The 25,078-nt window shown below is 38.3% G+C and overlaps 1 protein-coding gene across 6 annotated transcripts in view; it reads right to left on the bottom strand.

Annotated features, from left to right (window-relative positions):
* Positions 1-25,078, bottom strand: part of GRM8 (glutamate metabotropic receptor 8) — a 570,836-nt gene that overhangs the window by 184,324 nt on the left and 361,434 nt on the right. For all 6 annotated transcript variants that reach the window (XM_075928371.1, XM_014573390.3, XM_014573388.3 and 3 more), the window contains one exon: positions 7,713-7,913. In XM_075928371.1, coding sequence (XP_075784486.1) covers positions 7,713-7,913 — 201 coding nt within the window. The remainder of the gene's footprint in view (positions 1-7,712; positions 7,914-25,078) is intronic.

The raw sequence follows: 25,078 nt of genomic DNA, 5'->3' as shown, positions 1-25,078 counted from the left end.
GGATACTGGACTATATGGACTATTGGTCTAATTAAGTATGGTAATTCTTAAGTTAGTATTTAGATAATTATGGAAAAGGTAACATACTGCATCATCTCTGCTTGCTTGACTCATGGGATCAGAGCTGATTGTTTGAAAGGATTCTTCCAACTTAATCTATCACTCAGGTGCTTGGCTAACAATAAGTTCTGAAACATCTTGAGGACTCCATCACAGCATGAAGGATGTTCAACATCTGTAAAGTGCTTAGCACCTCAGAGAATTGTGCCCTACTGAATAAGATACTTTAAACATTTACCTAAGAAACAAGAGACAGAAAAAGATGTTTTTATGGATACATTTCTTTCATGCTCAAAAAATCTTCTCTCCAGATTTGATGCGATTAATGTTTGAATCACAATCTTCAAAATGCTGATAGTATAGGGGCAACATATTTTAACCTGTCTGCATCCCCAGTAATGACTGTGGGAGATATTTCAGGTTTTGCATGCTCAATCTCTCATTTCTCCTTTATGCATCAAAAATTAAGCAGCTGCTGAGAGAGGTGACACTGTTCCTCCATTGCATGAAATATCACATGGAATATTTAGTTAGATAGATAGACGGATAATTATTCTGCATATAATTAATGTTGCTTCTCATATTTATCTTTAAGAGTTAATTTAATGTTTTATGCTGTAGTCCTCTATCAGAACATATTGTTCTAGCCATCTTAATTCATTAGGTATCTAAGAATCACAAAATGTTTCCAATCTATGCCTGCTGTATGAACTTACAGCCATACATTGCATAAAATCAGCAAGAGGGATTCAGACCACTGAACAATATTAGCCTGTTGTATAATCAGCTGGATTAATTCCATTAAAATAATTAGCATGTCAGAACTGAGTTTATCTGGAATCACCTGCTGCCATATTCCCAATAAGGTTTTAAGAGATCTAATTATTCCTTTTCCAATTTAGCACAGAAGGACAAAAAAGCTGAACATCAGGCTTCTGTATTATAAGCTAATAATTATAATAATACCACCATGTTCTTACACAGTGAAAAGGAAAGGCTGGAACAGAATTGTCTGTCCCAAGCACTCAAAAATAAAGTCAGACACACACAAACCCAAAAAACCCCAATGAGATTTAAAATATTAATAAATAGAGAGTCCTTTTTTATTTGCCCTCTGGTTTTTGTGCTTTCAGTTTACATGCCACTCATACTTTCTGACATTTCTCTGCAACCATAATGGCTAAGAAACTTAAAAAACAAAATAAATAACCCTAAAGTTAAGATTCTTATGTAAGCAACAGCCATGAATCTCATCCAGGTATGTGTTGTGTTCTGGGGGAACACTATTCCTCCACAGGCGGTCTGAAGCCCTGTCCTGGCATGCTGTGTTCTAGGATTTGGGAGACGCTGCTCTTCTTCAGGTGTCTGAATTCCTCTACCTGTCCCTCTACATGAGCTGAAGATCTGGGGAGTTCTGTCTCTCAGCAGGTCTCTGAGCCCTTCTCCTTGTCTGAAACTCTAGATTTTGGTGGTGGGCAGCTGAAGCCAACTGAAATTTAAACATGTGAAAATGAATGGTTAGGATACACTTTGAACATGTGTAGGATGAGCAGCTGGTCATAATGTAGAAAAGAGCCCAGTTAGGAGAAGAGGCAGATTAGCTCGACCTGGGATGTGGCTGGGAATCCTGGCTGAGGAAGGAGCAGGAGTCCAAGTTGTTGGTGGGTAGTAGGAGACAGGGAGACCATACGGTCAGTCTCCAGAACCAAGAAAGCCTATGAGCCTCCAATAAGCTGCTCCTGGCATATAGGTATGTAGCACCAGAGAGCAGGAGATAACAAAGAGCAACTTCTTGCATGTGGCTGCTATAAGGCCAGCTAATGGATTATGGGACAGAAAGAGGAGGGAGAGCCAAAAATATTGATGGGAGATTTTGTTGTCGTGGGACGGTAGCCAAAGGAGGACACTGACACACCAGTATTTTCTTACATGCTTAAATCTACTGTAATCAAATAGTAATAACATTGTAAAGATTTTGGGACTAAAATCACAGATGAGATTTCGCTCAGCTGCCCTGTTAGCATCTACACATTGGAAACACATGAAAGCATGACAATTAGCCTCATTGCATTATAACAAAATATACAAGAAGAGGAAAGGGCATTTAGGAATAATATTGCAACCATGTGGCCTAATGAAAAAATGACAAGAATAGAACTATTCCTAGCTCTACCACTGACCTGCTGGGTGACTTTGGCCAAGTGACTTCACTTCTCTTTGCTTCAGTTTCCTATCCATAGAATGGGGATAATGATGTAACATTATCTACTAATGGAAAGCACTATACGAAAGCTAGGTCTGTTGATCATTACTAAGTCACAGTATGTGCACAGTAAGTTATGTATAAACTTAAAGAATAACTGCCTAGATGGCCACTAACTTCTACCAATAAACTTCTTGTTTAAAAAAAATAGGAAATTAAAATGGAAAAAGCCTCCATCAACACAGAGTTAAAGCTGTCTGGTGATATCCTGTGGCATTGCAGAGCTCTGAGTTATGCAAACCTCAAAATTCTGAACTCAGGAAATACATAGGGTAAACTCCCATGCAACTTAAATTCTGCCCTTCTTGGGCGTGTCTACACAGCAAAGTTATTCCAGAATAACTATGCAAGTGTCTACAAAGTAATTCCGTTATTTCAAAATAATTTCGAAATAATGGGCAGCTTATTCCAACTTCTGTAAATCTTATTCTATGAAGAATAACACCTATTCCAAAATACTTATCCTGGAGCTCTAAATCGAGATAGCATGTCGACATTAGGGAAGCCTGCCTCAGATTAATTTTGAGGCTTCCCTGTAGTGTAGACAAAGTAAGCTATTTTGGAATAACTATTCCAGAATAATTTATTCTGAAATATCTGTGCAGTGTAGACATAGCCCTGGAATGATTTCCCGAAACATCCACAACATATATATAGTCACACTCTGCCTTTTCACAGTAATAGACAGGTGCTACCTGCACATGCTCTATGCCCAAATACTGAGCCTACACCCCTGATAAATTACCACTTTTGCAAAATTTAACAACCACTTATGGGCACAAGCTGCCACCAGGCAATCTTAATTCTGTTTTAACTAGGGTTGTTGGGTTTTATTTGTTTTGTCATTTGTCATTTACGTGCCTAATTAAGAGTAGAATGCATTCAAATAAAGGCCAACCCTTTAAAAAAATAAAGAAAAACCATTTCAAAATATATTATTTACTTTGGAGCAGAAACTGTGGCAAGAACAGTATTTGAAATTTTACTTTTCCATCAAAAACTGGACTGGGTTTTTTACTCTGTAGAGGAAAAATTTATATAGGTGGGGACAAGTTAAGAGGCTCAGGTAGCCTTTAGGAGGTTCTCCTTACAGAGTTTTCTGTTAATTGTTTCTCTGTGGGGATTTGACATGAGGACCTGTAATAATCACAAACAATGAGAACTTCCAAGTTTGGCTCTTAAAGAAGTCATTGGAAAGGACCCATCAATTTATGAGGACAAAAGTCATAGGTACAGATAGTGTCTGCTTCCGCTTATCTTGTTTGGTTCCACCTTTTATTGCAGCATGTTTTTTACAAGATAAATACTGCTAGTGAATGGGCTACAATAACCCTGGAGAGGACCCTGGGGATATATTGTATAAGTTGGAGCTGTATTAGTGCCTTCCCAAATGTATGCATAGACTCACACGTTCAGGGCTCAACCTAGTGTGCTAAAAATTGCTGTGTGGATGTTCCAGTTTGGGCTGGAATTTGGACTTTTCAGCCTAAAGGGTCAGGTGGGATTGTGAGCCTTCATTTCTTCCTAAAAGGGCTGGAGCTTTTCGTGGCACCATGACGCAGGTTCCAGAACCCTCCAGAATTCACTAGTCAAAAAATTCACCAAAGTTGGGAACACTGCAATAGTTTTGGCCTGAAGATAAAACAAGGCTCTTAGGATTTCCCCAGCTTACACAAACTATGTTTGCAGATGACACTACAAAATTCTATACAAATACAGCTGTTCAAGGTTCCTCCATCAAACCAAATTAACTACTAAACTGCCATTATATATGAAAAACAATGAGGAGTCCTCTGGATCCTTAAAGACTAACACATTTATTTGGGCATAAACTTTTGTGGGCTAGATCCCAATTCAACAGATGTATCTGACTAAGTGAGCTCCAGGCCATGAAAGCTTATGCCCAAATAAATGTGTTAGTCTTTAAGGTGCCACAAGACTCCCTGTTTTTGCTAAAACAGACTAACATGGATACTCCTCTGAAACATGTATATGAAAAAAATAATTAATTTTGTTTGCAATCTATCTTGTTTTGTTTTACTGGTAGGTGTCCCAGGAACAATAAAAATAACAATAAAAACCCACATTGCACTTCGGAAAATGTTGAACAAGTCACTGACGTGGATTCATATGCAGAAGCTGACCCATCCATCAAATTTCCTTGTCCCCGTTACAAGTGTAAAAATGTTAGCCCCAATATAATCACATTCTGCTATGTGATATTCTGGGTTTAAAATGATGTGATATTCTGGGTTTAAAATGTAGCTTGTGGAAGTTCAACTAAGCAGAAACTAATGTCATATCAATTACATCAATACTCTCTACTTTGGAGATTATGATGACCCTGCTGTCATGAAAGTGTCACAGAATATTACATGGATGAATCCTCAGGAGAAAAAATCTTCTTTGCAAATAAATATAAGTAAACCAAGAGGCATAAAAGCAAGCACTTTCAAGATCGATTACCTGCATTCAAAAGCGAAACAATTATCTCCAGCTAACATAAAGTTACATTCCTTACATCAAAGCTTTCTGGGTGCTGTGGAGGTGCTATTCATATCATTCATTATGTTTAATCAATTTTAACAAAGCCATATCTATAAGACTCAGTGTGATAATACACTAATAGCAGTTACACCCATGAACTCCCACTGAAATCAATATGGCTGCATGGAAGTAATAGAAGAAATTGACTCAACCTCTGTGTAAACAGTCTGGACAGAACAAAGCAGGGTTACTCTGAGGCTCAGCCAAAACAAATCAACTTAGCTGGTAAAATCTTCATTGTCCCTGGATATTGAATATTGCTACATTCTTGTAACTCAGGGTCTGATTCAGTCAGCCTTCCCAGTATGAAGGACCATCTGAAATCAGTGAGAGCTCTGCATGGGAGAGCTTGTAAGATCAGTCTCTTACTTTCTGCCTTGTTTTCCTAATGTTGCTTTCAGGCATTTATATATTACTTACCACAAGAATTGTGGCAATTTTTATGAACGTAACTAAAGCACCACCTTTTATGCTCGTGGATCATCATGGGAACACAACTCTGTGGCTTATTTCCTTCGCATTTATATGCTGTATTTTGTCTGAAGGGGAAGGTACATGTCTGCTCTCCCATGACTGCCTCTCAGATAAAAGGCTAGAAAAATTTCCCTAGAAATATGTGCCATTCCTTTTCTTTACCATTTTTCAGCCATTTCCTTTTTAAAATATTTATCAACTTTCAAGTAGGAATAAGAAATCCTCCAGAAAAAGATTTATTTTCCAGAGAATCACGTCTAGACTGGCGCTTTTCTCCGGCTTATCCCCAAGCCGGAAAAAAGCGGCAGCCATGTAAATGCAAATGCCGCGGGGGATATTTAAATCCCCCGCGGATTTGCAATTGCGATGTGTCTCATTAGCATCCCTTTTCTGGAAAGGGATGCCAATGTAGACACAGCCCTTGTGTTTACAACAACAGTTACAGCAGACCAGAGATATCACAAAAAGTATTATTAATCAAATACCACTTGGACCTTTCTGGTCCAGCACCCTCAAGACCTGACCAGTCCTGAAGGAGGGAATTTGCCGGACCAAGTTTGCTCCAGCTGCTCCCCTTCCCCGCACTGCTGGCCTGCCATGACCCACCTCTCTTGCAAGGCAACCCCAGCAGCCCAAGCTACCACATCCCTTGATCTGCTACTTGGGCTGCCATGTCCTGGCCCTGGCCCTGGCCCTGGCCCTGGCCCTGCTGCCAGGGCTGCTGTGGCTGCCACATCTCTGGCCTTGGATGTTCTACTGTGGCTCTGGCTCTGGTCCCAATCCCGGTCCTGGTCCCAGCCCTGCTACCGCCAGACCAACCAGGCTCCCACTCCAGCAGGGCTCCCAGCTGCCAGCCCTCCTGACACAGGGCTCCCAGTCAGAACTCCCTGGTCCAAAAACATCCTACCAGCAGACCATGGATGTTGCCAGAGCAGAGTGTCCCGGTTTTGTGAGGTCCAACCCGTATATTAATTTTAGGGTGAGAGTGAGGATAAGCTGAACAGTTTATCCTTTTATGCTTAACTTTTACACTAAGCAAATGAAAATGGATCACTTTCTTTATGGCTTAATAATTTAAAGAATATTTATGGGAAGCACAAGAAACATCACATCAAACCTTACAATATGCTGCATTCCTTGTCATCATAACATTCCCTGTTTGTCAGCTACCTATTTTGCTCAAGGTTTTCTTTACAATCATTAAAGAATCATTCAAACACATTTGAATGAGACAGGGATTCCCCCGCCAAGAGAATTTCATAGGATGAAAAAAGAAAAGCCTTTCAGGAAAGAATAGATACATTGCAAACTATGGACAATGTTCATATCAACCAAATGGCCTGGTTTATTACCTGAAGCAAAAACAGCTTCCACTCGGAAACTAAATTGAAAATGACCTTGTGCTGTTTTATAAAAGGCTGGCAGCTGAGGTCATTGGAGTATATTGTGATAGACAGTGCTACTCTGTGTATAGTTAGAAGGCATGTCTGGTATGTGGATTACAGCCAAATGGTATGGGCAGGGGAGGGGGAGATTCAGTAAAAAAACATTGTATCAGTTCATCTGAAAATAACGGCAGATGTTATCAACAGCAATTATAACTTTCATGAAAAAACATATATTTTCCGTAACTTTGTTTTGCCATGAAGTATGTTCTGCTCTTTTCAATTTAATATCTATGAATTAAGTATATTATTATCAACCTCTTCTAACAGTGGCATAATCAATTGCAACTATATTTCCCCCAGCAGGCAGACATTAGATTCACAGCATTTTTTTCCAGTGTTGGTTGGTATGGTAGTGGGTTTTTGTTTGTTTGTTTGTTTATTTGTTTTTAACATCGTGCATGGCTTAAACTTAACTAAATCATGGAGTCTAAAACAGTGAAATAGAACAGTACCCAGCATAGATTTCAATTATTTAATCAAATGTTAAATATGTAAATACAAAGCAGCCTCCAAATTATTCATTATTGTGGGAAAATCATTAAACTGATTTTAAAAGAAAATAATTTGCAAAAGGACGTGTTTTCTGCAATTCATTCCCTAGCGAATACATAAACAAGTACCATCATAGGAATTTAATTTGTCAGTAGGATTGCATGAGTCCTCTAGGTGTTTCTGTAATAGCAGTTTTCCAAAAGAATAGTCTGATTGACAGATTCTTATTTTTAAACTTCTGTCTCTTTTAGCGGCAGCTTAATGTTACGATGGGATTTCAAAGCAGGTGGAAAAACTCACACTTCTGATTAAAAAGAGAACTGCTTCTAATCCTGTGTTTTCCACTGTGCCTGAAAATGTTCTATATATAGAAGAAACCCTGTCACTTCTGAAGCATTTAGGAAGAAGAAAAAATGGTTATAACTTACCATTGAAGTTTACAGCCCGGATATAACTAAGTAGCTCTTTACCATCAATCGTGCTCATCCTTGGACACAGACCAATATATCCAGGACAGAGATCTTTATGCATGCTGTGTAGTGCATAGGCCATGGAATATACAGCATCGATTACAAATTGGACCTTTCCTTCTTGCTCATAGGCTGAATCTCTTGCAATTCTTTCTAAACCTATGGAAAAGAAAGGAGGGGGGAGGGGAAGAGTTAGATTATTTTGTGCTTGTGCACAAAAGCACATGCATATTCCTAGAATACATCATAAATAATTAGAATCAATTGACAGATCAAATTAGGGCCCAGATATCCATCAGTGGAACAAATTAAACAAGATAAAATATGGCCATCTGGTTTTACCTCTAATCATTATACACTAAGCCAGATTTATAAACTATAGATTGAGTTCTGGGATGGAAAGGAGGAGAAAAAATTAATTACAAGAGGAACAAAATATATATATAAATTTGCATTTCCATAATATCTCATCCTGGCTTACTGACTCCCATTGAACAGCTGGTTGCTGTTATTGATAGGGCACTTTTACAGTGGTCTGCCATTCTGGTTTAAATTAATTTTAGCAAATACCTTGATTTGTATCTATATCTATTGTTTGATAAACAATATTAAAACATGTAAAAAAGAAGGTGAATTTTTGCCAAGTTCTGCTGCCATCTGTGTCTGTGTTTAAAAATGGCTATTATTATGAGGTCTTTTCCCTATATTTAACACTGAGTTATTCCTCAAATTGAGAATCATGCATCTTATTTTAATTTATTTGCTTCTTTTTAGTCATGAACCCATCATTTTCCATAGGAAAAAAAATACTGACCAAATAAGTGCTGCATATGAATCACATGAAGTAGCTTGAGACATGGGTACTTAGGGTGAGCAAAGCACACCTAACCAAGCACAAACAAAATCATCCAAAACACAGAACTTCGTTATGGGGGACTTCAGCTACTGAGACATCTCTTAGGAAAATAACATAGGAATGCACACATTATCTGATAAATTCTTTGAATGCACCAGAGACAATATTTCTTACAGAAGGTTGCGTTAAAGGTAGTTGTAAAGGTATAGCATGTGAACAAAGATTAAAATAGACAAGGTTTATATCTTCATGTCTATATTCCAATGAATCACAAGGTCCTGCAATGCAATTTTCCCATGGTCCATGGGCTACTGAGAAAATTGTGGAAAAAATTATAATTTGACTATCATTGGTATTGAGGGCCTACTTGTCCTATAGACTTCAATGGGAATTGTAGGTACTCAGTAGTGCTGAAAATCAACTCACTATCTTCTTTCTCCACTAATGGAATATTAGGGTACGTCTAGACTACATGCCTCTGTCGCCAGAGGCATGTAGATTAGGCTACCCGGCATAGTAAAATGAAGCGGCGATTTAAATAATCGCCGCTTCATTTAAATTTACATGGCTGCCGCGCTGAGCCGACAAACAGCTGATCAGCTGTTTGTCGGCTCAGCGCGGCAGCCATGTAAATTTAAATGAAGCGGCGATTATTTAAATCGCCGCTTCATTTTACTATGCCGGGTAGCCTAATCTACATGCCTCTGGCGACAGAGGCATGTAGTCTAGACGTACCCTTAGTAAGAACATTGCAGTTTCTTCAAATGTATAAAATTATTTGAAATAACATACATTTTGGGCATGTTTTGGATTAACTATAAGCAATCAGACACTTTTCAGGCTGTTACTTAATGACTGAAGGAATTAATCACATGGCTCTGCAGCTGTTTTCTGAATGGATAAGTTTATAAGTTCTTCCTTGTAAATTCTCAAGCCTGCACATGTAAAATTCATGTTCTAGAAATAAAAATTAGGGCATAAAACATTTAAATTTGAAAACATTCATGTAACTAAATCAATAGCACAAATTCATAAACAGCAAACTTTTTTTATAAGCAATCTCAGAAAAATAGGTAGTCAAATTCCTCTCTTATGTTACAAATGTTCATTATTCAGAAAATTATTATTCTCACCAGTGCACATGATATTTATGTAAACAGCCCTTATTTGAAATAATTTTTCATTTTTATTCCTAATAACTATGTGGTCATAAATAATTTTACCACCGTAGATTTAGAAACAGTTTTATTGCTTTAGTAGAACTGTATGAGTTTTCTTAATTAACAGGTGGCAGAGTGACATAACAGGATTACTCTGTTTCAAAGATGCTAAAGACCTTTAGCAATCAGCTCTTAAACCAAATATTTTACATCAAGGTTTTCCATAATTAAGTGCAAAAAGAAAATTGGAAATCGGGTTTATGTGTGGGTCATTCTTCTTGAGATTTTCAGGAGTTCTCATTGTAGCACTTTCCAACATCTAAAACAGTAATTTACAAAGATGACAGTGACTCATCAACTTAATTGGCTGTAAAATTTGATTATGCTGCACTTCCCAAAGTAAATGTTAATGTATAGCTGCAAAATGGTGCATATCGTCAATGCCATGAATATGGAAACCACCCACAAAAAAGTCATACCTTTAAGAGTCATCATTATCAAGCATTATTTTTATTTTGTCATATATATATCAAGTTCTAACATTTTCAGTTATAGCTTGAACTTGTCTACAGCACATCTTTCTACATACAATAGAGCCTTAATGAAAGAATGCAACATTATACATCTTGCAATGGAATTTTTTTAAATTATTTCATTAACAAGCTTACAGTTTGTAATCTTGCATGGTATATTCAGGCCAAATTCCCATAGAACTCAGGAGGACTACTGAACTTCATATAGACAAGACAATAAATATATCCTGAACTAAATTACATAACATATGTAGGCTAGCATATTAAGTTTGTTCATATATTAAGGTGATGACAATTATGTGTGTGTTTTCTAACAACATATATTGTAACAGAATTAGTATTTTGGCCGCGTGAAAATTCACAACCAGCCTATAAAGTGCTAGCTCCTTCACACAAATAAGAAGCCAAATAAGATACAAAAAAACCCTTATAAACCAACAAAGGTGGGTTTGGGTTGTTTGGTTTTGTTGTTGTTGTTGCTTTTGTTATTTGGCTACAGATGAATATGGCTACCCCTCTGAGACCTTTATATAAGAAATAGTTCTGAAACAATGTTAAGGGTTGAATTTGTTTTTTCTGACTCATTGAGAGGAAAATTGTGGAAGTAACAGCAGTAATGATGATGGTGCTCAAGCGTTGCCGAGTATGATTATCTTCCATAAGAGCTGTGGACCCTCAGGTGGCTGACAAGGTTGATCCTTGAACCACGAGTTCTAATACAGTGAGGAAAGATGTTTCCAGGTACAGCTGTTGACCAGGACTAGAATCCAGTGTCCCCTTCCTCCTCCACCTTGCCTCCTCTTCACCTTGTTGATGGGCAAACATGCAGGGAGCCATTGCCTAGGACTTCTCTCCATTTTGAGTGATTCTGGGTGAGTGTCTCCCAAGTTACAACATTAGTGGTGCACTTCTTTAAGTTATCCTTTAGCAAGTCCTTATATTGCTTCCATTGTCCTCCCACATTACTGTATCCTTCTTTCAGCTGAGAAAACAGGACCTGTTTTGGGAGGCGATGGTCTGGCATGCAAACAACGTGAGCAATCCAGCAAATTTGTTGCTGGATAATCATTGTCTCGATGCTGGTGGTCTTTGTCTATTCTAGAACATTGATGTGTGCACACCTGTGTTTTCATTTGATCTTCAAGATCTTGCAGGCACAGCATTGATGATAACTCAAGGACTTTAAGTCATGTCTGTAGGTTGTTTAGGTTTCAGTCCCATACAATAGTGTTGGGAGACTGACAGCTTGATAGACAAGAAGTTTGGTTGATGTTCAAATGTCGTAGTCTTCAAAAATCCTGTGTCATAAACGAGCAAAGGCTGCACTGGCACAGCTTAGATGATGTTGGATTTCTACATCAATATCTTCCTGGGATGAAAGATAACGTCCAAGGTACAGAAAATTATCTACATTCTCCAATGAAATCAAGACATTTGTAAGCATCAGCCAACACATTCAAGATATTTGAAGAGTAAAATCAGGAGGATGTGAAAGGACTGAGTATTCTCCATCAATCAATCTCCATCAATCAAGATAGATGTAGTTCTTCGATGTAATGAACTTGTATCTGCTGAAACTTTTCTTTTCTTTCTTTCTTTCTTTTTTTTTTTTAAGTATTGTACCTGTTTCTGCAACTTCACAGGAGAGCAGGGCAGAAAATGTTTTTCCTGTCCTGTGAATATTTTTTGAAATTTTCCCTATTCTGATCAAGACAAAAGATTCAAATCACAAACATTTGACCTAGACATTAAAATCTATTCAAGTCAAGTAAAATGTTTCCTTTGGATGCATTTGAAACTTCATTTCTATTCTGACTTTTTTATTTTTATTTTCATTCTAGAATTAGCTTAAATTGCAATGAAAAATAGAATTTCTCTTTAAAAAATTTCAAAATGAAATATTTTATCCATTTCAAAAATTATTTTCTAAACAAAATTCAAGTTGAAAAATTCATCAAAGCCAACTTTTCCTTTAAAAAGTTTTCATGCTGATAAATCATAATTTTACATTGAAAAAGTTTTGTTGAAAAATTCTTGACCAGTTCTACTTAGTGGTATATACAGAAGTTGAGTAACATGGTGTACTTCTAGTGACATAGCTTTTATTGTTTTTAACACTGTATGTGGCATTACATTAAAAAGTTCACATTTGGTAATCACGTAGGAACCCATAGAAATTCAAGTCTAATCACCGAAGTAATTATTTTTTCCAGGTTCTCCTCACTCCCTGAAGACACATTCTATTCTCTAGTGTGGAATTCAGAAGATCTCCCCTTCTCTATTTATCTGAGTTCATTCTTATTTGCAGCCATTAAAACACTAAACTATTGATTAGATCTGTGATGTCCAATCAGTTCATAGCAAACAAGCCACACTCAACCTGTCAAATAGCTACATCATTCAAGCAAACTAGCCACACTCAACTGGTCAAATAGCTACACATGGCTAGTGGCTAGCGTGTTGGACACTATGGGATTGGACTGATCATAATAAACAAGGATATAATCGTTGGTGTGTTCATCAGAGTCTCTAACTTTCTATTAAAAATGCATCTATTTTACCGTATAAGCAGTTTAAATGCTGTGAAGAATAGTGATCTATAAATAGGAAACTCACTAGGATGCATGTGCTATTTCTAATCATAATAAATGTCTCCAAACAATAGTTTGACATCACAGTATCTGATTGATACAATGTTTTGAGTGTGAACAAGACACACTCAGTTGAACACATTATACATACATTGTCTGTTGTTTTAATTGCAATGGGTCACACTGGGACACTCTTATTCCCATTGATTAGCTGTCAGTAGTCTATTTTCTTCAAGGGAGTTATTCATGGAATAAATTACTATTTACTCACTGAGAGTAAGCAGAATCTTTCCTTTTGCATAGTACTGTAAATAATGGAAATGTGCTTGTCATAAATAAATTGTAACTATTGAGTGAAGGCATAATGATAAAGGTATCTCCTGCAGATGCCTCACAAAAGGAATGTTCCTCTTGAGTTTATTAGTATAGTGTTCACTTCTTAGGTGGGAAATACTGAACATGAAACAGCATATTCACTCCAAAAATTTGTACAGAAGCCATAAAAAATGCTGCCGGAATGAGAATAAAATAGAGGAGAAGCTGGGTTGCACAGAAGAGAGTCATAGTACTAAAATAAATCTGATATTTTAGAGGGCATTTATAGTTTCTATGCAGTTATTAAGTCAGAGAGCTAACTATCATCAAATCTGGTAAATTGTATTTTTAATTCAATCCATGCACTTTGCAGCTTTCATAACTATTTACATAATCACTTAAACATCACTGAATCCCATCTTGCTTCCTCCATTCCTGAGCTAGGAAAAAAGACACTCAAGTCAGAGATTTATATCTCCATTATGATTAAGGGCCTTACTCTGGCAGATTTTACAGACCAGGACATTTCAAAGAGTGTTAATGATTCATGGCCACTTTCATTTTCTCTTTATTCCAGGGCTTAATGCGCATTGAATTAATATGACTGATTTGGATCTATTTTATCATAGTGCTACAGTTCCTTAGCCCTCCAGTTACCACTGCTGCAACTTCTATGAACATAAAAGTTCAACCCAGGGTTATAAATTTCAATAAAAACTGAATCATGTTTCACAACTGTCATATTTAAGTATATTATGGAGCAGCTGCAATCATGCTATACTTAGGTGGCTGTAACTTGAGTTTCCATTATAAGCCTCAAGTTGAAACTCCTTTCTCTAATAGTTACCAAAAAACAAAAATATTGGCCTCAAACTTGTTAGGTTTGGCATCATACTAAGGTCCTTTTTTAATGAAATATGAAAAGAAATAACCAAGGAGTTTCTGAATTAAGATAATCTAAAAGTAGATTCTTTCTTTCTTTCTTTCTTATTTATTAAGAAAGAAAGAAAGAAAGAAAGAAAGAAAGAAAGAAAGAAAGAAAGAAAGAAAGAAAGAAAGAAAGAAAGAAAGAAAGAAAGAAAGAAAGAAAGAAAGAAAGAAAGAAAGAAAGAAAGAAAGAACCTGGTTTATTAATAGTGCCCAGGATAAGTTGATTAAAGACAATTTTTAAAAGAAACCACAACAATGTAGAGGCAAGGATATTACCTCACCTACCTTGTCTCTTTAATATCTTTAGACCAACACAACAATAACACTTCATACAAGTAACAATGGCTCCACCAAGCTTAATAATTATGGAGTCTTTTAAAAATTCTCAAACACAAAATACACACCTCTTTATTAATAATGGAAGATGGAATTCCACAGAAACATTTGCTGAGTCTCATCATAATTAGTCTTATCTAAAATGTAACCAAACATTCCAGTACTGGGCCCTCCATTCATTCATTTTTAGAAGAAAATGGTGCTGCAGTACGACGAAACACCATTTTCTAAGGCTAGATCTACACTGAGGGGGGAAAGGTACTGAACTCCGGCTACCTAAATAACTGCTAAGCTAGATTCATAAAAGGACTTAGGTGCCTATATGTCATTGTAGGCACCTAAAATTCACAATCAGGCCCCCTTGGGATTCATAAGTCCTCCTCTCAGTTGAGCAGGGGCCTGAATGCTGCCTCCCAGCTCAGTGCTCTAACTGCTGCGTTCCCAAGTCATACAGTTCAAAGTTTCAGTCAGAAGTAGTGAAGAAGTCCCATCAGAATGTCCCATAGTTCCAATGGTTAGGGTAGCAAAGCCTTCTGCCCCCTCAGTTGGAGAGGGACTTGAACCATGAGACACCCACATCCCAATTGAGTGCTCAAACTACTGGAAGAGACTGGGTAATTCTCTTATTATCACAACTGATTAGGGTTTTTTTCTCCTTCATGGCATACAGCTGTGCTCATAATAGGACAAAGATTCAAATCTCATATGTGATATATAGTCAGGGTGGTTACACAGGCTAATTGTATGATTACCATGAGAAAATATAGGATATGTCTAGACTACATGGCTCCATTGATGGAGCCATATAAGATAGTTTACCCAGGATAAGCAAAGAATCAGGGATTTAAATAATCCCTGCTTCATTAAAATAAAAATGGCCACCGCACTGTGCTGACGATCAGCTGATCTGGCACAGCACGGCAGTCTAGACATGGATCTATTGGCTGGGGAAGCCTTTGCCGACTGATTCCTTATGCCTCGTGAAAAGAAGTTTACAGGATCAGTCGGCAAAGGCTTCCCCAGCTGACAGATCTGCGTCTAGCCTGCTGTGCCATGCTGGATCAGCTGATCGTTGGCACAGCGCAGCGGCCATGTTTATTTTAATGAAGCGGGGATTATTTAAATCCCCGCTTCTTTGTCTATGCCGGGTAAACTAGTTTACATGGCTCCATCAACGGAGCCATGTAGTCTAGACATACAAACACTATAGACACTGTTGGTATTAACTTTAAGGACTATACGCTATTGTTATGGAAACAATAGCTTGTTATTAATGCAACTTATTACAAAGAATTGCAGCAAAAATTGCAATAAAGGAGCCCAAACAAAACAAAATAGAATCTCACTCAGTCCATGCAATTCCATTTGGTCACTGATCTGTCTGTCTTAAAATATATGCTTAGTCCATATAAAGCAGGGATAGGGAAACTTTTTTGAGTTGGGAGCCATGAACCCACATTAAAATCAGTTGGGCCGCACACAAATGCAAAACAAAAAAACCCACTCCCTCACATGGTCCCTGACTGAGAAAGACAAAGATAATCCCCACATTCCCCTCCCATACCAGAGCCTGGGAGGGCTCAGGCTAGTGGATTCTGTGGGTTTCTGTGGATGGATGAAAGGGGGCTGGAGTCTCAGGAGTCAGATCCAGGCAAGTTGGGGGCCAAATCCAGACCCAGGGCCTTAGGTTTCCCACCTCTGATATAAAGGGAGAATGATCTCCAGGAGAATGACATCAGTCAAAAGGCTCCATTTAGCAACTTGGCAGGAAAGAAATGTTAGGGAGAGAGTTAAGATGCTTTTGTCAGGAGGAAGCAAAGGGAGGATGAAAAAAAAATGGTCATATGCAAACAGGACCACAAAGAGGTTTTGGAAGGACTGGGGCAGAATCTGAAATGGAAGTTCCCCATCATTCCAAAAATATTCACATAGCAATGAAAGACGCAGGAGTGGGATGGGAGTAAGGTTGGAAACTGAACTTGTCCCGTGTTTACTCCATAGCAGTGCCTCCTGCCCTACAAGCCTAGGCCTGAGTCTGTGGTCCAACCTTGCGGTCCAATGAATGGGTTTACAGTGCCATGCAGGTTTGGCCCAGACACCTTGCTATTGATAGAGGGATAAGCTGGGCCATGTTTAAGTGACTGGCATCGTGACCTGGCACTATGCCACTCAGGTCAACAGAGGGGCTGCTGGCCAAACCTGAGTGGTTCTATACCAGGTCGCAAAGCCATTAACTCAAATTCCATCTGCTTGGGAGCCTTCTCATATGGGGAGCTTGGGCAAACGGCCCCTTTTGCTCCCCCTTCTCCCCTCTAGGCTGTCTCTGGCTGAACATGGAAGTAGGAAGGATGAGTACATGTCAGGAGGCAAACAGGAGCATTGGTACTGGTAACTTCATTATAAAAATATTAGATGACAATTATTTACTCACAATGTGGTAGAAACACTGATAAACACAATTATAAGATAACAGCTTTTCTGTGTACCAGAATCCTCTCAGTCCTGACTCTAGGACCTTAGTATTTTATAAAAACTGGAGAATAGGGAAAAAAAGGGCATGTCTATACAACAGGGCAAAAGTCAAATTAAGCTACACATCTTCAGCTATGTTAACTGTGTAGCTGAAGTCGAAATCGCTTAATTCAAGTTTTGGTATTGTCCACACAGCAGGAAGTCAAAGAAAGAATGCTCTTCCTTCAACTTCCTTTACTCATTGTGAAATGAGGGTTACAGGAGTAGGAGTAAGAAGTCCTTCAGCTCGCCATTACTTCAAAATAGTAGCTTGCTGTGTAGACGGACTCTTTGTTATTTTATAATAATATCAGTTATTGCGAAATAACCCTGCTGAACAGATATAACAGTTTTGTGAAAATGTAAATATTCTGTCCTTTCACCTCATCTTTATTTTACCACTTTCCATACAAAAAAAGGCAATTTCTGAAGGCCAAAATAGGAAACTTTGTAATAAGAGCTGTGAAGGTTTCTAGGATATGCTTTCATCACTTATTGCAGCAAAAATAAATGCATCTCCTTTCCTGGAAATGCAAAATATGAATCACCTGCAATCCAAATTAATACATTTACACAAAAACTTCTGAAACGTGAATATTCACTAAGGGAAAATACATAATTTCCTTACAGCTCTAATGAAAGATTTTTCTTCATCTCTATTTAAAGTTATACTTCTGACTAAAATCTAATGTACTTGATTCAGTGCCACAGACTGCATGTCTCTGGTGGAGGAAATTTTCCTCAGATGGTACAAATTAGTGCAACCCACCCTTTGGTGCTCTGCCAAAGGGCCTGGAGCCAGCTAACACTGCTCAGAAAGTAATTAGGGCTGACTGGGAAAGGTTTAGGGTGAGGACAAGCAGGAGATGTGCTGATTCAGTGCACCTCCTGCACTTTACACTGGCAGAGATCTTATGGAGCAGTAGCTATAAATTTAATCTGTCTTTCCCTGTACTATTGCCTGCCCTTCTTGGTATAAGATATAGCAGGGACAGTCTTTTAGTTCTGGGTTTGCATAATGCCAAACAAAACAGGGATCTCTGAAAATAATAATTAGTGCAATATACAGAATACTGTTACATGAAGTATGATTATTCATTGGTGCAATGTACCCACATTTTGCATACTGATACCAACAATACCTGTAAAATGAATTATAGCCAGCTGCACCATTATAAACTGCTATACCAGTATACAGAGCATTACTGGATTGTAGCTATATTTTTATCCATGACTTCTAGAGCTTGTATGAACTAAAAAGGCTAAGCTTTTCTGGCTTATATATATTACAATAAACTTGAGGTAAACATATAATCTTAGTTTATGGCCAGCTTCCATCTACTGGTTTCTTCTGATGCATGGAGAAATCAAATTAAAAAGGACATGTCATTTAAACTTTCTGATGCTTATGTCTAATGGAAAAACAGCTTGTTTTGTCAATCTATTATATATTTCAGAGAGACCATCTGTCTCTCCAAGAACTCCTCCTATTTAGTAAGAGCTAGAATCACCAAATTTGGAATGCAACTTACTCTCATCATAACTTAAAACAAGATAAGGGTTTGGTTGTACCTGGAATGGGGTTGCTTCTCATAAAACCATACAAGAAAGAAACAGAATCACAGATGAAAAGTGATCTGTAAGGGAAGATTGCTGGCTGTTCCCTTTCATCAGGGAGCGACGGGAAAGTGCATAGTTTGCTGCATTCCTCACTCTAGTTGGGTAGAACAAGGGGCAGATGAACCTAGACCTGTCCCAGGTAGAGTACATGCACCCCTCCCTAGGCTTCTCACCTGTCTCCAACCTGGGGGAGAGAGGGCTGAGGCACCCTGCATACATAACTTCTCATCCCCAGCGCACTCCAGAGTAGTGATTCAAATGAACCATGTATATTTTAACCATATTTAAAAAAAAAACATAATTGAGCTAAGGACCTGAGCCACACTACACCAATCAAAGCTGGTTAAAAGTAAACTTGCAGCTCGTTCCTGATCTTATTTTGAAATATCTCTTGCCATGTTCATGTAATGCATTTTACTTTTACTAACAGTACTTTCTAGAACTCTTCAATACAACAGTGTAACCCTATACAGTTCATGTTCCAGTTTAGTAAGTGAAACTTTGTCTCATTTCAATCTTCTCTCTTTACCTGTCACTTTACTTCCTACCATTCTAGCCTTCCATCTTGTTTGCTCCTACTTCCTGAACTCCCACTGCAAAATCACCTATTCCAACAAGAGAAATCCTGAACTGGCTTGTTTCTGCTGGCTAGCTGCCACAGCTACGCTCCAGAATTCTTTGATCCTGTCTGTTGCATCAGGAGCATGCTGACTTTAAGCAACCCACTTGCTGTGCTGGAAAGAAGCAAAGTATTCACACACACAATAGCTAATCCAGCTTTGGAAAACATACACAGGCTCAGCAATACAGGTGGGAAAAGTTAGATAGATAAACGAAAATAAGAGAAAATGACAAGTAGGGGCAAATGTACACACCAGTTGTACATCAGGGCAGTAGCCCCAAAGAGCTGTGCCACTGTGGTGCATTTGGTGAAGACGTACTGTGCCGATGGGAGAACACTCTCCTGTTAGTAAAAATTACTCCACCTCATTGAGAATAGGAAAATTAAAAAACAAGGATTTTTTGGAGGCTCTGATTCATGATTTTTGAACAATTGCATTTGTCAAGACAAAGGTCTTTAGCTAGAGTAAATCAGTACAGTTAGATAGAAATCAATAATCCTGGACTCATTTACTCCAGCTGTGGATCTATCCTCAGACCTCCCAGATTACACTACTGTGAGCATGTCTGAAATGTCATATTCAGAACTCTAATTTTCAGGGTAGATGCATTGCAAGACAGAGGAACAATTTCTTCATTTTCTTGATTGTTTCTTTTAAAATCAGAGGTCCAAAGAGACAGGAAGAAAGAGAAGGGATAGAAATTCAAATAAATTCAAGTACAATAACCCGTCCTCCCCCAAGATAAGATAACTCAGAGAAGTTTTGGTGATTCCTCACTTAACACCCTAAATTCTAATGTATATGTGCATTTAGATATTGATATATAATAACGAAAACATAATTCACAATACAATAATCATTGTAAACATGTCAACCAGATTATACTTATTTTGTAATTTCAGCTTTTTGAAAGCTACAGTAAAGCCCAAAATAGGTCTAGTAATGTTCAGAAAGAACAACAGAAAAGAATGAGAGTGGAACACAATATCAAAATAATTGCTATTCAGGGTAGAGAACAACTGAGACATTTTTCCTAGTTGTAATCATTTTATAATTACAATCCTGCAAACTAGACAACACAAAGAAATAGCTAGAAAGTACCAGCCATCTTCCATGCTATAAATTTATAGTCTCTTTAGGCTCTTTATCTTCAATGCCATGACAGACAACTGGAAATCTACAGTTTTGGGACTAGTGCTCTCTTCATTAGTAACAGCATCCAGATGTACAGGTTAATGTTCTGAAGAAACTAATTTATAAAAAACTCTATGGAGTATAACAACATACACTTTTTAAAACATATATATGTAGCAAAGCATGAAGAAAAAAAGAGATTTCCTATTTAATATGTGACATCTAACAAGCCAGAATAAAATGAAAAATGTTTTTCACAAGATTCTGCTATTAACAGCAACAATGAGCTATTGTAACTCATTCAGTACAGTTAAAATGGAAATGATATGCTGCCATTTTCTATCAATGATATGAACTCCTTCAGTGTCATGACTCTGAGGGTATGTCTACACTGCCACCCTAGTTCGCACTAGGGTGGCTAATGTAGGCATTCGAAGTTACAAATGAAGCCCGGGATATTTAAATATCCCGGGCTTCATTTGCATCTTGCCGGGCGCCGCCATTTTTAAATCCCCCTTAGTGCGGACTCCGTGCCCACGGCTACACGCGGCACGGAGTAGGTAGTTTGAATTAGGCTCTCTAATTCGAACTACCGTTACTCCTCGTGGAACGAGGTGCTGGCTGCTGGCATGTGAAACACAGATAGGTCAACGAGAAGTCCTGTGCCATCTTAGGGTATGTCTACACAGCAAAGTTATTTTGAAATAACATGCATCTGACGAAGTGGGTCTTTGCCCACAAAAGCTTATGCTCCAATATATCTGTTAGTCTATAAGGTACCACAGGACTCCTTGTTGCTGTCTACAGATGTTACATGACTAATCACTGACAGAATTAATCTCATTGAAACCTAATTGGCTTTCCTCCAAAATATCTTAATGGGAGAATTAACTAGTAGCAATTGCAAAATCAGACCATTTTAGTGGGGGAGGGAGAAGAAGTTGTTTTGTTTTGTTTTGTTTTTTACTGACCAACTCATTGCTGGCTACCATTGTTGAGTTAATATCACCATTGCTTACAAAAGTTAAAAAATGACAAATATATAGGACATGAAGTACATAGGAAGTGTACATGGATGATTACCGGTAGTTAAAAACAAAGTTTAGTTACACATTTATGCATTGCTATGAAAAGTAAATTATAAATTCTATTATTTGCATTGTAAAAATATGAAGTAGGATTCAAAGTTTAAATATGCCTAGTCTGTGTTCCACAACTGGCTAAAAAATACATGGTGAATAAAGTCTTTGAAGATTTTTTTTCTCTTTCAGTTTACAAACTGTCTGAGAACCAATAGAAAACCAATAGAAATCTTCTCAAAGTTCCAGATTTTACCACCCTTAATCTAGATCTAGATCTTCAGCTAGTGAAATGAATGGAGCTATGTTTACACCAGTTGAGGATTTTGCCTTTTCAGTAAAATTTGGTAACAAATCATCCCTTTGAAATAAATGGGACCACGTGAGTAAGGAACTACTCTACTTGAGTAAGAATGCCAGAATCTGGCTTTTTTTTTATTTTGAGATTTTTTGCCAAATAATTTTCAGGAAATAATTCTTGGTTTGTTCTTTATGCAGAAGCTGTTCATTATAAGAGCAAAGCATATTTAGCAGAACCATGAAGGAACCAGCCAAAGTCAAACTGTGCAGGAAGGCATGGGATTAGTTACACAGGCTGATCTGATCAAATGGACTGAAGAGGTGAGCTTCAGATGAGCACCATAGACAATAGAGTTTCCCATGTTAGAAACAAGAGCCAAAGCAACCTAAAACTTGCTAATGGTAGGATTTAAGGGCCTAGGGAAATGCCTGGACAGGAAATTCAGAAGTTTATATACCATTCTCAAAGTTAATAGAACCAACGCTCTAGCAAAGAGAGATCAGACTGTCCCTATTCATGTAATATAGAAGTCTACTACATTTGAAGGAAAATCTCTCTGGGAGGCTTATTTGAACAACTGATACATCTCAAATGAACGGATTGAGACATAAACAAAAAGAGTATTATATCTTCATTATGGGCAAAGCCTCTCAGCCAGCTCTGATGAAACAGGCTGTCATCAAGCTAAAAGAGCAACACTTCAGAGTTACCCCACAACTTTTGCTTAAAATGAGGTGGTGAAATAAGGATAATGGTAGAACAGTAGGAGGAGCCACTGTGGCAGCCAAAGCCAGGGTCCCTTTAAATCACTGCTGGAGTCCCAGGCAACATGCTTCAGGCAGCGCACCAGGCTGTGTGGAGGAAGGAGGAATGATGCAGACTGGGCGGTGCTGAGAGTTGGTTGCTCCAGCCCTGCCCCTTCCTTCTGAGGCCCCACCCCTTTCAGGAGTGCAGAGATGCTTCCCACCTTGCCCAAGGGCCTGGCAGTTGTGTCACTACCCCCTGCCTGTTCTGAAACATAGAATTTTCATATTGGGATGGGATCTAAACAGGAAGTACACAGGAGGATTGAAATGTGAATGCTAAATGTGCTTCTTAATTTGTCTAAGTTCCTAGTAGTTCCCTTAGTGCCTTCACTGACTGATTAAGATTGCTTCTGCCTTGTGACATAGAGTTTAGCTTATTTTTCACTATTATCCTAGTTTCTCTCAGACATTAGCTCAGCATTAGCAGTGCTAGCATGAAAGTGATGAAGCAATGGGCATCACCAAAATACTAGGGCTGTGTCTAGACTGGCAAGTTTTTCCAGAAAATCAGCCGCTTTTCCGGAAAAACTTGCCAGCTGTCTACACTGGCCACTTGAATTTCCGGAAAAGCACTGACGATCTCATGTAAGATTGTCAGTGCTTTTCCGGAAATACTATGTTGCTCCCGTTCGGGCAAAAGTCTTTTTCCGAAAGACTTTTGCGCAAAAGAGCTAGTGTAGACCGCACAGTACTGTTTTCCACAAAAAAGCCCCGATCATGAAAATGGCTATCGGGGCTTTTTTGTAGAAAACCGCATCTAGATTGGCCACAGATGCTTTTCTGCAAAAAGGACTTTTATGGAAAAGTATCCTGCCAATCTAGATGCTCCGTTCCGAAAATGCTTTTAACGGAAAACTTTTCCGTTAAAAGCATTTCTGGAAAGTCATGTCAGTGTAGACATAGCCTAGTAGAATTATAATTCACTGCTTCTCACAATCTTCTTCAGCAGCCTCGGATGAGTGTCCCTGTGGGTGCTCCACTCTAGTTGATTGAAGAGCAGTGCCCATCTAGTGTTGCAGAGGCTTTGGAGTTGGTAAAAAAAACAAACAGCTGATAGTACAATTTGACCAAACTGAATACCTGCTTTTGTTCCTTGCATGATGGCATAATGTTTAGCAAAGATTTATTCAGAGGCCCAGGTGGAAGCATTGTGAATGTCTATAAGAACATTGTGTAGGAATGCTACTAACCAATATGGATCAATTAGAGTGTGTATTGATCCCTGTTGAGGTAGAATGCCTTTTAATTGACAGCATAAGTGAATGCATCCAGTATCTATTTAGAGATCTGAGTGGATATGGAGTCACCGTTAGAACATTCTACGATATGAATAAAAAGCTTTGGTGAAATGCTAAATGGCTTGGTTCTGTTCAAGTAAAAAGACAATGCTCTCTTAACATTGGGGGTGTGCATCATAGCCTCAAAAGTTTGGTGTGTGGTTTAGCAAATAAAGTTGGTAGCTGTATCAATTGGTGGATGTAGGAAGAAGAATGTATTTTGGGAAGGAATTTGTGATTAATTTATCATTATAAAAGATGGTGGGTCTGCCAGGAAAGCTCTGATTTCTCTAATGTGTCTGGCTGATGTGATTGCTATTCAAAATGCCACCTCCATGGATGGATATTCAAAATGCCATCTTCATGGATATATGTAGTATTGAGCAGTTTGCTAGTAGTTCAAAGTATTTATGCGTGAGGGCTATTAGGACTAAGTTAGGTCCCATATTTGCATAGGTGGTCTCATGTCTAGATAAAGGATTTGAATGCTCTTAAGGAATCACTTTGGGATTGGGTGAGAAAAGAAAGTAGTATCACTGATTTTTTTGGTGAAAAGTAATGAGATCCACAAGATGTACCTTCAGCTGATGGAGAGAGTGAATTGTTTCAATTGAAAAAGTGAAGGTTTTCAACGAAATTCAACTAGATTGCTGAGCTCCATCTCAGGCTGGGAAAGCTAAGAAGGAATTCAGGAGTCTGGGTGGCGCATACACTATTGAGGTGCCAATGGCATACAAGGTAGACACTGTGCGTATGACACACACGGGCACTGTTGCAACACTCTCTGAGCAAAGGTGCAGGGACACACTTTCATGTGGAATGGATCACCCACAGGGACATCTCTTGAAGAAGAACACAGCAAACATGGGAGAAATCAAACAACGGATGACAGTGTCCTTTGACAGCAGTCTTTTTCAGCCTGCACTTTGTGCTCAATAGCTTTCTCTCATAGCCACATTATACTACTTCTGTTACTTTCTTTCTGCTTCTGTTTCACATTTATACCACAGTGGAAACTTCCTTCCCAGCTTAGATAGACAGGCCTGAACTAGCTCTTCTCAAGTTACTGCACTAAAAATATGAATGTAGCCAAGTGGTAGCTCAGGCTAGCCATGCAAGTACATATCCAGGGTGTCCCAGGTTTGTACTCAGATGAACCTGCAGCCCATGTTACTCTCAGCTGCATTGCTATTTTTAGAACACCAGCTAATGTAAAGCTAGTGCATCTGTTTACCACAGTGGGAAACATGCT

Source organism: Pelodiscus sinensis, chromosome 1 (assembly GCF_049634645.1).
Source record: "Pelodiscus sinensis isolate JC-2024 chromosome 1, ASM4963464v1, whole genome shotgun sequence".
Lineage (NCBI taxonomy): Eukaryota > Metazoa > Chordata > Testudines > Trionychidae > Pelodiscus > Pelodiscus sinensis.
The sequence above is the reverse complement of the archived record's forward strand: the minus strand, read 5'-3'. Positions and strand labels throughout refer to the sequence as shown.